General features: G+C 35.7%; 2 protein-coding genes across 2 annotated transcripts; one reads left to right on the top strand and one right to left on the bottom strand.

Annotated features, from left to right (window-relative positions):
• Positions 1-254: 254 nt before the first annotated feature.
• LOC132154996 (LIM zinc-binding domain-containing Nebulette-like) lies at positions 255-4095 on the top strand. The gene is made up of 7 exons (XM_059563757.1): positions 255-777; positions 903-997; positions 1194-1278; positions 2819-2926; positions 3301-3478; positions 3628-3746; positions 3867-4095. Exons 1-7 carry the CDS (start codon positions 709-711, stop codon positions 4041-4043), a joined length of 831 nt encoding a protein of 276 aa, XP_059419740.1. The 5' UTR covers positions 255-708; the 3' UTR covers positions 4044-4095.
• A 1019-nt stretch (positions 4096-5114) lies between these two features.
• On the bottom strand, positions 5115-10670 carry riok1 (RIO kinase 1 (yeast)). The gene is made up of 17 exons (XM_059563753.1): positions 10523-10670; positions 10039-10246; positions 9783-9873; positions 9600-9669; positions 9226-9268; positions 9033-9125; positions 8527-8639; positions 8352-8432; positions 8173-8259; positions 7885-8022; positions 7666-7769; positions 7479-7585; positions 7273-7338; positions 6355-6471; positions 6216-6269; positions 5820-5963; positions 5115-5734 (listed from the first exon to the last, which is right to left on the bottom strand). Exons 1-17 carry the CDS (start codon positions 10570-10572, stop codon positions 5624-5626), a joined length of 1677 nt encoding a protein of 558 aa, XP_059419736.1. The 5' UTR covers positions 10573-10670; the 3' UTR covers positions 5115-5623.
• Positions 10671-12945: the final 2275 nt, after the last annotated feature.

Genomic DNA, 12945 nt, shown 5'->3' with positions numbered 1-12945 from the left:
AGGCTAAAATCGTATATACTTGCTAGATAGAAAGATATACAGTACAGTCAATTGTCTTCTTAATCATAAGCCATTTATTTTCAGATTGTAAAGACGTTTTCTCAAATGCGCATCTTTCGGTGTTCTATTGCCCTCTTTAGGCATTATGATGCCATCGATCCTCAAAGACCGCTACATCATATAAATGACCGAGATGCGATTTTATTCGTGACTCTTTAGTCCAGGTCTGATGTGTGATAAGAGAGAAACTAAACGACGCACAAAACGAAACCAAAATACATTACAAAAATCAAGCAAACCATTTGTCAAGAACGATAACAAAATACCATAAAGATGATATAAAACGTGTCACACCTTACAAAGCCTGACTCTTAATTTAAACCAATTTGTTTTGCTCTTTTTGGCTCATTGTGCATGTACTCAATAGCCAAATCCTCCCCGCGGTCCGTGTTTGATTGCTGCTCCAACAGTCTCAGTGGGTGATGTTTGTTGAAATCTCACGCATCTTTGCTCAGCTCCCTCACTGCGAGACCAGCAGCACGCTGATAAACACTCGCGAGCCACGCGAATTTAAAAGCCCTGCGACATAAACTCATATCATGCTCGAGCAAATCTCACACGACTGAGATATTTTACAAGAAGTTGGTGGATTATGGGAGTAACTGGGGAAGTTATGCTTTTTCCCGTGACCATCGCAAAAGCTTAAAAATGAATCCTCATTGCGCGCGCTGTGGGAAAATCGTCTACGCAACAGAGAAAGTGAACTGCCTGGACAAGGTATATTTTCTTACTTCCGACGCTTGTAACTAAAAATGTATACATGCTTGTGTATAACGTTCTTTAACAGATGTCGCTCATGGATTGAGCTTTATGTGCAGTTTGCATCTCTCTTTATTTGACAGTATTGGCACAAAGGATGCTTCCATTGTGAGGTGTGTAAAATGACCCTTAACATGAACAACTACAAGGGATATGAGAAGAAGCCCTACTGCAACGCGTATGTTAATGCCAAAAATACTTCTTTATGAATCAATTGCACGTTCATATAGGCTACATTGGTAATTTGTTGTTAAATGGGAAATGTTAAACATAGAATAAATGATTACCAGTAACCTGAATTGTATTTATTTGATAGAATATAAATATGGTAGAGACCAAAAGCACACAATTACTCACTTTCTTTTTTCAAAAAGGCACTATCCAAAACAGACCTTTACAATTGTGACAGACACCCCTGAGAACCTGCGGCTGAGACAGCAAAGTGAGCTCCAAAGTCAGGTAAGATCACTTGTTTACTATGTACTCTGTAAATCACATGATAAAAAGATATTTTGAAAACACTGTTCTAAATCTAAAGGGGATATAAGTAGGGTAGGGTACTGATATTTGTTGCTATTGAGACATTTCAAAGGGAGGAGACAATGGTTTTGGTGTTTGGGTTGCCAGGGAGGGACTGGGTGTGATACTCTGAGGTCAGCACAGAGAAAAGCAAGGCAGCTGTCTTCTCCGTGGTGCCCTGGCCGATCTCTTCAGCTTCTCCACCTGGCAGCCCAAAAGATGCTGCCAATTCCACACTGTGGCCTAATCCTGGCATTATGAAAGAAAATCTAGCCATTTCTTTCTGAAAGATAGGTCGCCAAGCTGTGAAAATATATTTTGTGTAGGCTACATGCATACACACAATTTCAGCTGCTTGTCTGCTTGTAGGCATGTGACGGTATAAAATTGTAATATTGTGATAATTGCTGAAGCTTTTATGACAGTACACTGTATTGTCACGAAATTGAAATGTTACAAAAAAGTTTTTCTTATAAGAAAATAAAGAACTGAACATTTAAAAACAATAACTCAATACACAAAAGTGTATAAAGTAAACAAATGTTTCAAAGAGATGAAAGTGCAAAAGAATTATAAAGAATTACACTTTGCAATAAGGTCTCATTAATGAGCAATTTGCTACAGAAGTTATTACTCTTTGTTAAAAAAAGGTTAATGTTAGCTCGGGTCCATTAAATAATACAGTTACAACTTTTGATTTTGAATGATGTGTTATTAAATGTTGAAATGAACGAAGATTAATAAATGCTTTAGAAGAATTTTTCACTGGCACTTTGTTAACTAATTAATTAACTAATAGAGTCTTAATGTATAAGGTATCAAAACATTTTCAAACAATAAAATGTTCAAACTAGGCCATGTTGAGGTCCAGATTAAAATATAAAAAATGATTAAGTCTAATATTTGGCACTGTGATGAACACCATAGCAAACCGAATACAAAAATCAAGAATGGCTGTTGAAATACTCTTTGGAAAGTAGTGCAGCTGCTTTGTTTACATGGTTACCGGGGTAACGGCTGCATTTCTGCTGTTGCTTCAGAGCCATCTGCTGTCAGAGAGTGAACGTGCACTTTCATTCAGCGCGTCATGCGCTTCTCTTCAGTGTTGGGCTGCTTGTTTACATCAGAGAGCGCGCGCCTCATTGATGCAGCATAGAGCGGTGTTGTGCATTTTAACGAGCTCATGGGGACAGTATTCTTAAAATGCATTCAAAAAAAATATAATAATTTGTAATAAATAATTTCTGAAATGCCCATGATAACAAAATCGTGCATGTTTTTTTATAATGATATCCTATATCGTATTACGTATTATCTAATCTACTGCATTTAATATTGCTCATACTTTTACTCATACTGGTTTTAAAATTGTCAGAAGAAGCAACCATCCTGAACTCTCTTGCAACCGCATAGGAACACACTTAAAATCTCTCAGAACACCATACCAACTCCCTGGTAAAATGGTTTTCTTGTTCTACAGGTCAAGTACAGGAAGGATTTTGAACAGAGCAAGGGTCGGGGCCTCAAATTTGTCTTGGACACTCCAGAGCTACAAAGACTGAGGAAGGCCCAGGATCAGATCAGTAATGTATGCTAGAAAATGCAGAAAAACTAATGTAGCCATATGGAAAAAAATGCAAACATGTAAATTTGATAAATTAGTGTACTGACCGATCCTGAATTTATTTGATCAAAAATACAGTGAAAAAAAATATATTGTTAAATATTATTACAATATTAAAGCGTAACAATAATTGTTTTCTATTTTAAATTTATTCCTGGGATGCAAAGCTGAATTTTCAGCATCATTACTCCACTCTTCAGTATCACATGATTCTTCAGAAATCATTTTAATATGCTGATTTGCCGATTAATCTCTGACCCCAAACCTCTGAGCATTAGTGTAAACATAACACTAACATGTAGATATGCATGAAACGGATGCCATCTCCATTCTTGCAGGCAAAGTATCATAAGGATTTTGAGGTGTCAGCTTTGCATGGGGTCACTCAGGGGACGCGTGGGTCGTACCTGGTACGGGCTCAGATGACACCTAACCATGAGACGGTGGGGAACAGCACACACAAGGGTGTCCATCAGTACATCATGGAGATGGATCGAAGACCTGGCGTTATTGTGGGTAAGTTCTCTAACGCAAGATGCTCAAACCTGGTGATGTACCCTAAAAAAGTGAAAAAAAAGTTTATAACTTGAATTAAAATATCAATACTACAACTGTAAGAAAAATATTACTATTGGAGACTGAGATCATCTTGATCGTTGTTTTAGCACCTGTTCTCCCTGGTGCATACTATCCCAGTGGCCACAGCCGGGGGCACAGCTACATGCATCAGACCAGCATGCATTCACTGAGGTCAGTGCAGCTGAGGTCACAACACATGGGCTTGGTGAGTTCTCATTTTTCTGCAATATGTAGCGTCTATATCATGCTTCATGTTTCTTTTTGAATAAAATGTATTCAGTAATGTAAAATACTTACTTTTAATGCATAAAAACGTGGTGATCAGACTGTGTACAGGGCCCTGTATGACTACACAGCGCAGGATTACGATGAGGTGTCATTCCGGGATGGTGACATCATACAGAATGTGCAGCCCATTGACGAAGGCTGGATGTATGGAACGGTGCAGCGGACGGGAAAGTCTGGTATGCTGCCTGCTAACTATGTAGAAGGCATTCGCTAGTTGTTCTCCCACTGAACCACAATTGTCATTAAAGGGTTAGTTCACCCAAAAATGAAAATTAGCCCATACATTACTTCCCTTGAAGTCATCCTAGGTGTATATGACTTTCTTTTTTTCATACAAATCCAGTCAGTTATTAATCAATCTTTTAAGCTGTTTGATGTCACTCAGCAGGTGTTGCACTCCATCGGTTCATGAGAAGTTTAATAAAAAGCGCATCCATTAAAAAAAAAAAAAAAAGTGTCTCACACGGCTCCGAGGGGTGAACAAAGGCCTTCTGTAACGAATCGATGCATTTTTGTAAGAAAAATAACCATATTCAAAAGGTAAACCACTTTAATCTAGCTTGTGCTCTCTTTTGTAAACCGGAAGCAGTTCCAGGGGAATGATGTATGAGGTCAGTGGTGCGCATGCGCCGGTGAGTTTCGTGAAAACCAATGTTTGTTAACAGGAGCAAAGTTTCCTTACTTTAGCAAAGGAAAACCTGTCTCCTCTTGGTTTATATCTAAATACTCCAACATTCTTTTCAAATCCTCGTTTTCTACTTTTAATAGTTACCACTGTTTTTTTATTTTTATCTCTCCGCTGAGTAATTTATGGCATAATTTTCATTTTTGGCTGAACTAACCCTTTAAATGGTCACAGGTACAGCTTTATTTTAATAGTGAAAATTGTTCCACTGTGTTTATGTTATATTTCTTATTTTATTATTCTGAACGTCCAGTGTAAGTGTATGTACTCTACTGTTCAAAAGTTTGTTGTCTGTAAGCTTTATTGTTATTAAGTTTTTTAATGATTACTTCTATTCAGCAAGAATGAATTAATTTGATGAAAAGTGACAGTAAAGATATTTACATTGCTGTAAAACATTTCTGTCTTGGTATTTTAAAATTTCTATACATCAAAAAGGCCTAAAAATAAGAAAAACCTTCATACCAGCACAACCGTTTTCAACATTGATAATAAAAAATAAAATTCAGCTTTACATCACTGGAATATTACATTTTAAAATATTCAAATAGAAAAGTTATTTTAAATGCTTATTTCACTGTAATTTTGATCAAATAAATGCAGCCTTGGTGAGCAAAAGAGGCTTCTTTCAAAAACTTTAAAATCTCTTGCGACCCAGACTTTGGAAAGGTAGTGTATGTTGATGTAATAATTTTGTACCAACATGGTATTAATTTTGAAATAAATGTTAAATATACAAGATTTATAGAGGATTGTAAAGAGGATTTTACCACTTAAATATGAAAGAGCATTATTTTTTAACAGCATGTTGCCTTGTAAAACATGAATGTGTAAACCGTTCTGCACAATGTAAATGAAATGTTCCACTACAACAAAAACTGCATTAAAACATGACATATCTTACCCACTGTCACCATTCAAGCAATTTGACGAGAAAAAAATTACATTTATTAAAAATACTTTTTAATAAACATTTCAAAAACATTTACACATGATGCTGATATCAGGTATTTATAATTGTTAAGGGACTGACATTTCATCATCAATTCAGCTTCAGTACTGGAACCATCGCTCATCATGTAGCGTCTCTGCTATAATCTCAACCAGATTCATTTTCCTTTCTTCATTTGGGCAACCTTCTCCTTTCGCTTTTTTACGTGCTTTGGCATTTTCTTTTTTCTTTTCTCCCTCTGAGCTTCTTTAACCAATTTCTTTCTTTCCTGAATGACATAGAAATACCAAATTATTCTCACAATCCACGGACACAATTCATGTGTGGCAACATTTTTAATTCCCATTAGGTACCTTTCTGTCAATTTGTGTTTCCTCAGGGTGGCTGTCACCCTCCCCTTCTGTCTTCTCATCATCATCATCTTCATCCTCCTCCTCCTCCTCTCCCTCAGAGCTTGAACTATTATCCTTCGTTGAGTCTTCCAGTATCGAGGGTACCTGTCAAATAACAGCAACAGCATTTTAAATCTGACTTCTCAGTCATTATGCTTGCGTTTGGCGATGACTGTTATTTATATTCTCTGCCTTAATCCTCCCACATGCCGAGCAGGCAAAGACAATTCCAAAGAGACCTAGTGGACGCATTTAAAGCAAAAACAAGTCTTGACCACATAAGGTGTCTTAAACCCAACGCTTAATCATTAATGCACCAAATGCTCGTCTTAAGAACAAAAACAGCATTCTCCTCACCATTTGCACACCAGAGAGGTCCTTCCTGAGGCCTGTCACTGTCTGGTAGAGGATCTGTATTGAAAAAAACAGATCATTTCAACCTAATAGCTCTCAGAGCTTTGGTTCAGTATTTCTGATTTAGGGCAATGAGACGTACATTGTCAGTACTTGTGTCCTCAGAAGCCTCCTCCTTTTTCTTCAACATTGAGTCCACATCCCTCTCATAATGAGTGACTTCATTAAGTGTGCGTGGAATGTAGGCTTTCTTAAACACCTGTTTTGAGACAGATCCACACAAACACCCACAACAATGACTTTTCAGATTTCTGTACTATATATGGGGTTTAAAAAAAAAGTATCTACTTGTATGATTTCTTGAAATAAAATACAAAAAACAGTGTACAAATGTCTCTACAATGACTATAAATGGACAAACTGGTATATTAAGGGTTTATATATTTATTTTAGTATTACAATATTAGCAAGTGTTTACCAGTGTTATTTTAGTATTATTAATATACTATTATAGTATTTATCAATATTTGTTATTAGCTTTATTTTTTAGATTTTTACCTTTCATTTTAGTTTTAGTAATTGGTGTGTTTGTCATTTTTATTTGTTGTTTGCTTTTTAATTTTATTTCAGTTTTAGTACTTCAACCTAAACTTGGTTAGTCGCCAAGATAGTTGCCAACATTTCAAATTTTTGTTTGTCTAGGTTCAATTTGTCAAGTTCTAGTTTTCCATCTAATACTTATACTTTATTTCAATTCATGAAAAATGATTTCTAATACCTTTAGATTCAGTCAATAATAACAACACTGGCTTTTACTCTACAGAAGTGTTCACAAAGAGCAATATATGACTATTTGAACTATTTTAAAACAGGGCAAAACCAAAAAGAAAAAAACATCAAATTTACTACAAAAAAGCCCTTTCAATGACATTTGACATTCGATGTCATTTCCATTACTTTTTCAGGACTGCAAAATACTATTTAAAATTTTAACAACAGTGTAAACGTTGGTATTTTGAACAGGGATGCAAATATTGAGAAATGTTCAAAATGAGTGCACCTCCTCATCAACTTTGTCCTGATTGGATCTTTCCTCTGCAGTTCTTTCAGATGCGATCTCCATTGCCTGCAGGTAAACCACAAACACTAAAAACAACCACAACAACACTGCAATAAATGTATATACCCAATCACATCAAGCTTGTCAGAATGCACAAAAAGCCTGTTGATAAGATTACCCATGATGCATCACTGCAACTCACTGACCTTGTCCAGGTACTCACTGATGTTGTCACTTGTGATGGAGGGGTCCGTGATGAACTCAAACAGCTCACGAACAGTCATAACAGCTACATCATGCTTCTGGAAAAAGTCTGAGAGAACCAAAAAAATTAATTAAAATATTTGTTGACATGAATATTAATATCTTATCCTATTCAAGGCTGCACATTACCATTGACATTGCTGCAATCTTTGCGAAGAAACTCTAAAGCATGTGGGTGATCGTGCTCAACGGACTGAGAGACGTCAATAATAAAAGCATCTCCGTTATTATACCTGCACACCAGAACACAGTTTTTCTACACTTTCCACTGATCACAGCACAACTGAACATCAACAACCATTAACTGATGCTTAAAAGCCTTGTGTACATAACAGAAAGTCAGCTTACAGGATATTGAACTCGCTGAGGTCAGCATGGACCAGGCGAGCTTCATTGTACATTATTCTCATATCCTGGATGATCTGTAGATAGAGTTCCCGGGATTTGGATTCGGACAGGACAGCGTTCTTCAGCAGAGGGGCGGGCCTGGGGAATACACCAATAAGATCAAAAGATCATGAGTCTGGAGTGTCATTTAGGAATGTGTTGAGAACTCTGAAACACTGCCATGTTTTGATCAGTCGCTGAGATGTATTTGTGCATGTGTAAATGGTTAAAAGATAAATGCCCACGTACATGTCATCTCGACCAATGAAGCTCATGACAAGGACATGACTCCGCAACATGATGGGCTCTGGACATGGAATCTGTGCAGTCTGTAGTCTGGAGAAAAATCGATCTGCATTAGAGACAAAAACCATCATAAAATATGTTTATGAAAAAAAAGTAGTAGTAATAATCCAAATAACATTCACCTGATCAAGTTTCTCATTTCCTTCTCAGCCCAAGTGCGCACCATTTTCCTGGGATTACCCTTGCAATAGCCATGGCGGAACCTAAATTTGATTGGACATAGAAATTAGCTGTTTAATGACACACATCAATAAGACTAAATCGGACAAAATGCCTGAACAAAGACATCTGTCTTACCTGAATTCCCCACTGACATATTTATCACGGTCTTTGAATAATAGAATTGATGTTTTGTATATTTTGATGGCTCTGCTTTCTCCTTTTGCAGTAGTTGCATGGTAGACATTTGCCTGTGGTACGAAATGCAGGAGATAAAAAAGAAATTGCCAAAGAAAAAAAAATGCAACATTAGTTCATAGTAAAATGACTGATATAAACACAAGATCTCAAGTGTACCAAAATATAGCAATTGATAATAGTATTCTATTCAACTCGACCAACCAGGGTTATAATAGTTAACTAAAATATTTTTTACTACTTGGGGGAAAAAAATTAATTTGTAAAAACTTAAAAAAATTTTTTTTATAATAAAACGGATTAAAAAAAATAAATGTAATAAAATCATAAATACATTAAAAAAATTATAAATAAAGATTTCTCATTTTCAACCTCAAGTGCTAAAATAACAAAGAATAAATGAGCTATAACCAATAAATAGATCAATGATACTAAAATAATCTTGCCTCTTTGCCTGTGCTGATACAGCCATTGATCTCTGAAAAGACGCCTCTGCTGAGCATTTTAAACAGAATCATACGTGTACGGGGGTCCAAAACCTGCACAGTCACATTAAAATATCCCACTGAACAATGCATCAACTACAACACTGGAGCTTAAGTAAAATAGTCACAAATAAAGCTTGAGCAAACAACACACCTGTTCAACAGTAGCTCTGTCTGATTTGTCCTTTACTCGAAAACTGCAAAAAAAAGTTAATGTGGTTTTTAAGATGAAAAGAGTTCAACTTGAATGGAAATCATGTCTGTAGCTGGTAACTAAAAAATGTTTACTAACTAACAATACTTTTTGTGCATTTAAAAGCTGAAATAAAATATAAACATGATGAATAGATGAATTTAATTACTAAAATTAAATAAAAAATAAAAAGCTAAATATAAATAAAAAAACACTAATAAAAACAACAAAAGCACATAATAAAAGTACTAAAGCTAAAAAATATATACAAATAAAATCTAATTCAAACTACTGTCAAATACTATTATAGTATAAAGTAAAATAAGATAACATACGTGTCTGATTCCCTCTGCTTTTGCATCACAGTGACTTTATTGATCACAGAATCAGCATAGCTCAGTCTATCTGTCAAACATAGAGACTTAAATCAGAAAAAGCACAACTTTTTAATCAGAAAAAGTAAAGCTTTTAGCTCATTTTCTCAATATAATTTTTAGATTTATTAGTAATAAGCTTACCGAGGTTTATTTTGTTTTCAAATTTCCTCAGGACCTTGTCTGATGGAGTGGACATTTTTAACGACTTATTATTAGAATTTTGACGATTAGCCTGGTGAAAAAAAAAAAAACAATATCAATGGCAACATAAACAATATCATTGAATATATATATATATATATATATATAATGTATATAATACAATTTTTAAAAGAAACAATCATTATACAAAAACACACAAGAAACGACAATAGAACTGATCCTCCATAATAAATACCTGAGGATTATTCCCAGTCCTCATTGCAGTGTAGCGTTTTGTGAAGTCTCCTCCTCCTGATACATTCCAGTCCCATTCATCGTCATCTTCCTCATCCTCATAATCTTCGTCATCATAGTCCTCCTCATTTTCGGAGGTCTGTAAAGTGACTTCATGAAGTCGCTTCTCCAGAGAGGACTTGTCAGGGACGTGATTGAGTTCAGACTCACTGTCAAATACCATACATGGTGTGAACAACACATTTAGCATTTGTTACCCAAAATGTATTATTATTGTTATTTGCTGGTGTAATTAATAAAATGAGTCCCAATAATTCCAGTTTGCCTCTATGAAGATATGAAACATATCCTGTCATAATAAACATACGGCTACCATACAGGATACACATCACTCATCTATATATGTTTGTTCTCTAATATAGATCAGTGGCTGGTACACATACAATTTTGGTGTGTATATACCCGTATATTATTGTTTTTCATACCTTCGCGTCTCGTCTGCGTCATCAAACTGCCCTTCTACAACCTGATACATCGCGGTGCTCGAATTTTAAATGTAAAAAAAAAAAAATAGTCGGAATCCTTAAAATATATCTCAACAAAAAAAGAGAGAATGACCTGACCAAACACCGTCGGCACGGCGCACGCACACCAGTGACTTCTTACTTCCGGCCATGTGGGTAATCTTCTTCTTCTTCTTTGTGCTTATTTGGCGGTTCGCATTCTTAAAAAAAGCATTACCGCCATCTACTGCGGGTAATAGATCAGAGACAAAATACACTAGACTAGATCACCACTACCAGAACAATCAGGACTGGTGCTTTCAATGTTGCTGCGTGTTCAGCTCCTCCATCTACGGCAAAGTCCATCTCATTCCAGAGAGGGATGCTGTTACATAAAAAAAAAAAAAATGATAGTAGTATAATAATTTAACTGTATAAAACAAATTGTATACATTTATAACCCTTCTATATTCTATGGATCAAATTGGTTCTTCTTAAAAACTTTATTATTAACCTGCCCCCTTCTACTGAATTTAAAATTATCCTTAAAGGTCCCATGACATGAAAATTTCACTTTCTGAGGTTTTTTAACATTAATATGACTTCCCCTGGCATGTATGTGGTCCCCAAGTTTCTAAAAATTTTAATCGGTGTAAATCGAGATTTTACTATCTTTCTCTGCCTTTGAAAAAATGGAAGCTCAAATGGTCTGATCTGGAATCTCCTCTTTGTGACGTTGTAAAGAGAAATGTTACCTCCCCTTTCTCAGCTTTGCCCGCCCAAATATTTACATATAATTCAGTCGCAATGTCAGGACAGGCGTTACAAACAGACTTTTATGATATGGATTCGACAGCACCGCCACAAACAGTGAGTAACAGTGTTCATTAATGCCTGATCTGTGATCAGTGATTTCTGATGTGTAGTTAATCATTCGTTCACACAGACTTTCTTTCTAAATCGTTTAATACTGTTTATGCATCAGTGAATCAAGCCTGTGACTAAACGATCAACTTCACGTTGTTTCTCTTAGTAGCATGAAACAAATCTGTTATTTAAATTGTGATTTAACTACAGAGAGCGATCAAAGAACGCTCCCTTTTTTTCGGAGCTCTCACACATCGCGAGTATATCTGCACACTTGCCCAAACTGCCGTTACAATGAATGACGCTGTTATGCTGCACAACGGAGCTCTTACTGTATTCATGTGTTTGCTGTTAGTTGTGGTGAAAGCATTTTGTGAGAGAAAACGTGTTGCAATAATGACGAGATGACTGCATTCACGCGATAAACAGACTCTGTCTACTCAATGCTCATCACTGCAGCCTTTCATGTGATGGGAAAAGATCGAAAAAATAATTATATAATCAACAAATCCACGATTCGTTAATCTCGACAGCTGTAGTATATATATATATATATATATATATATTAGAGGGGTCCACATGTAATACGCATTTCAAATGCAAAGATGTCAGCCAATCACAACAGTTGTCGTTTCCTCGGAGTCTCACAGCAGACACGCCCCTTCAAACAGAGCATTCAAGCCAGAGGGCTAATATCAGGATATAAAAAATGCTTTTTATTTCTAAATTTTAAATGTAAAAATCATACTAACAATATAAGTACACCTAAGGAAACATTAAAAAGCATTTAAAGAAAAGGAAATAATCCATGTCATGGGACCTTTAATGTTAATTGCTGATTACCTTCCATCTGCAGTTCTTCTCTTAGCTTACTTCTTTCCTCTGAATATTTATTACACTTAATTAGTACATGCTCCACTGTTTCTCTTATTCCACACCATTCACACAAACCTGTATGATGTTTCCCTATTATTTGCATTGTTGAATTAAGTCCTGTATGTCCCAATCTTAATCTAGAAATAATACAGTCTTTCTTCCTTCTTTCACTTGACTTCCTTCCTCTACCTACCACTGGTTGTATTGAATGTAAATGTCTACCCTTTTCCTCATTGTCCCAGTACATTTGCCAATTATTATTTATCTCCCTTTTAATTATTGATTTGATTTCTAATTTGCTATATTTAATTTCCATATCTATAGTTTCTTTTGCCATAGCCTGTTTTGCTAACTTGTCTGCTGCTTCATTTCCTGCTACTCCAGTATGTGCCGGAACCCATAAAAACTGAACTATCTTATTTTCCTGTTGCATCATGAACAATATCTGTAGGATTTCCAAAACAATATCTTGTCTAGTATCTGATATCTGAGCTTCCAGGCACATCAAGGCCGAACTTAAATCTGAGCATATTAAAGTTTTACTTAAACCCATTTCATTTATTTTATTAATTGCTACCATAATTGCTAGTAACTCTCCTGTAAACACAGATACATGATCTGATATTCTTTCCCCTCTCGCCACTTTCAGTCTGGGTATGATG

Source organism: Carassius carassius, chromosome 12 (genome assembly GCF_963082965.1).
Source record: "Carassius carassius chromosome 12, fCarCar2.1, whole genome shotgun sequence".
Lineage (NCBI taxonomy): Eukaryota > Metazoa > Chordata > Actinopteri > Cypriniformes > Cyprinidae > Carassius > Carassius carassius.
The sequence above is the reverse complement of the archived record's forward strand: the minus strand, read 5'-3'. Positions and strand labels throughout refer to the sequence as shown.

What these genes read in the sequence shown, in the direction of transcription:
- LOC132154996 (XM_059563757.1), top strand. Translation starts at nt 709, where the DNA reads ATGAATCCTCATTGCGCGCGCTGTGGGAAAATCGTCTACGCAACAGAG. An exon ending in AAGAAGCCCTACTGCAACGC is followed by an intron (nt 998 to 1,193) that starts GTATGTTAATGC and finishes TTTTTCAAAAAG; the next exon opens with GCACTATCCAAAACAGACCT. An exon ending in AAAGTGAGCTCCAAAGTCAG is followed by an intron (nt 1,279 to 2,818) that starts GTAAGATCACTT and finishes CTTGTTCTACAG; the next exon opens with GTCAAGTACAGGAAGGATTT.
- riok1 (XM_059563753.1), bottom strand. Translation starts at nt 10,572, where the DNA reads ATGTATCAGGTTGTAGAAGGGCAGTTTGATGACGCAGACGAGACGCGA. An exon ending in GAAATGAGAAACTTGATCAG is followed by an intron (nt 8,260 to 8,351) that starts GTGAATGTTATT and finishes ATTTTTCTCCAG; the next exon opens with ACTACAGACTGCACAGATTC. An exon ending in TCAGTGAGTACCTGGACAAG is followed by an intron (nt 7,339 to 7,478) that starts GTCAGTGAGTTG and finishes GTTTACCTGCAG; the next exon opens with GCAATGGAGATCGCATCTGA.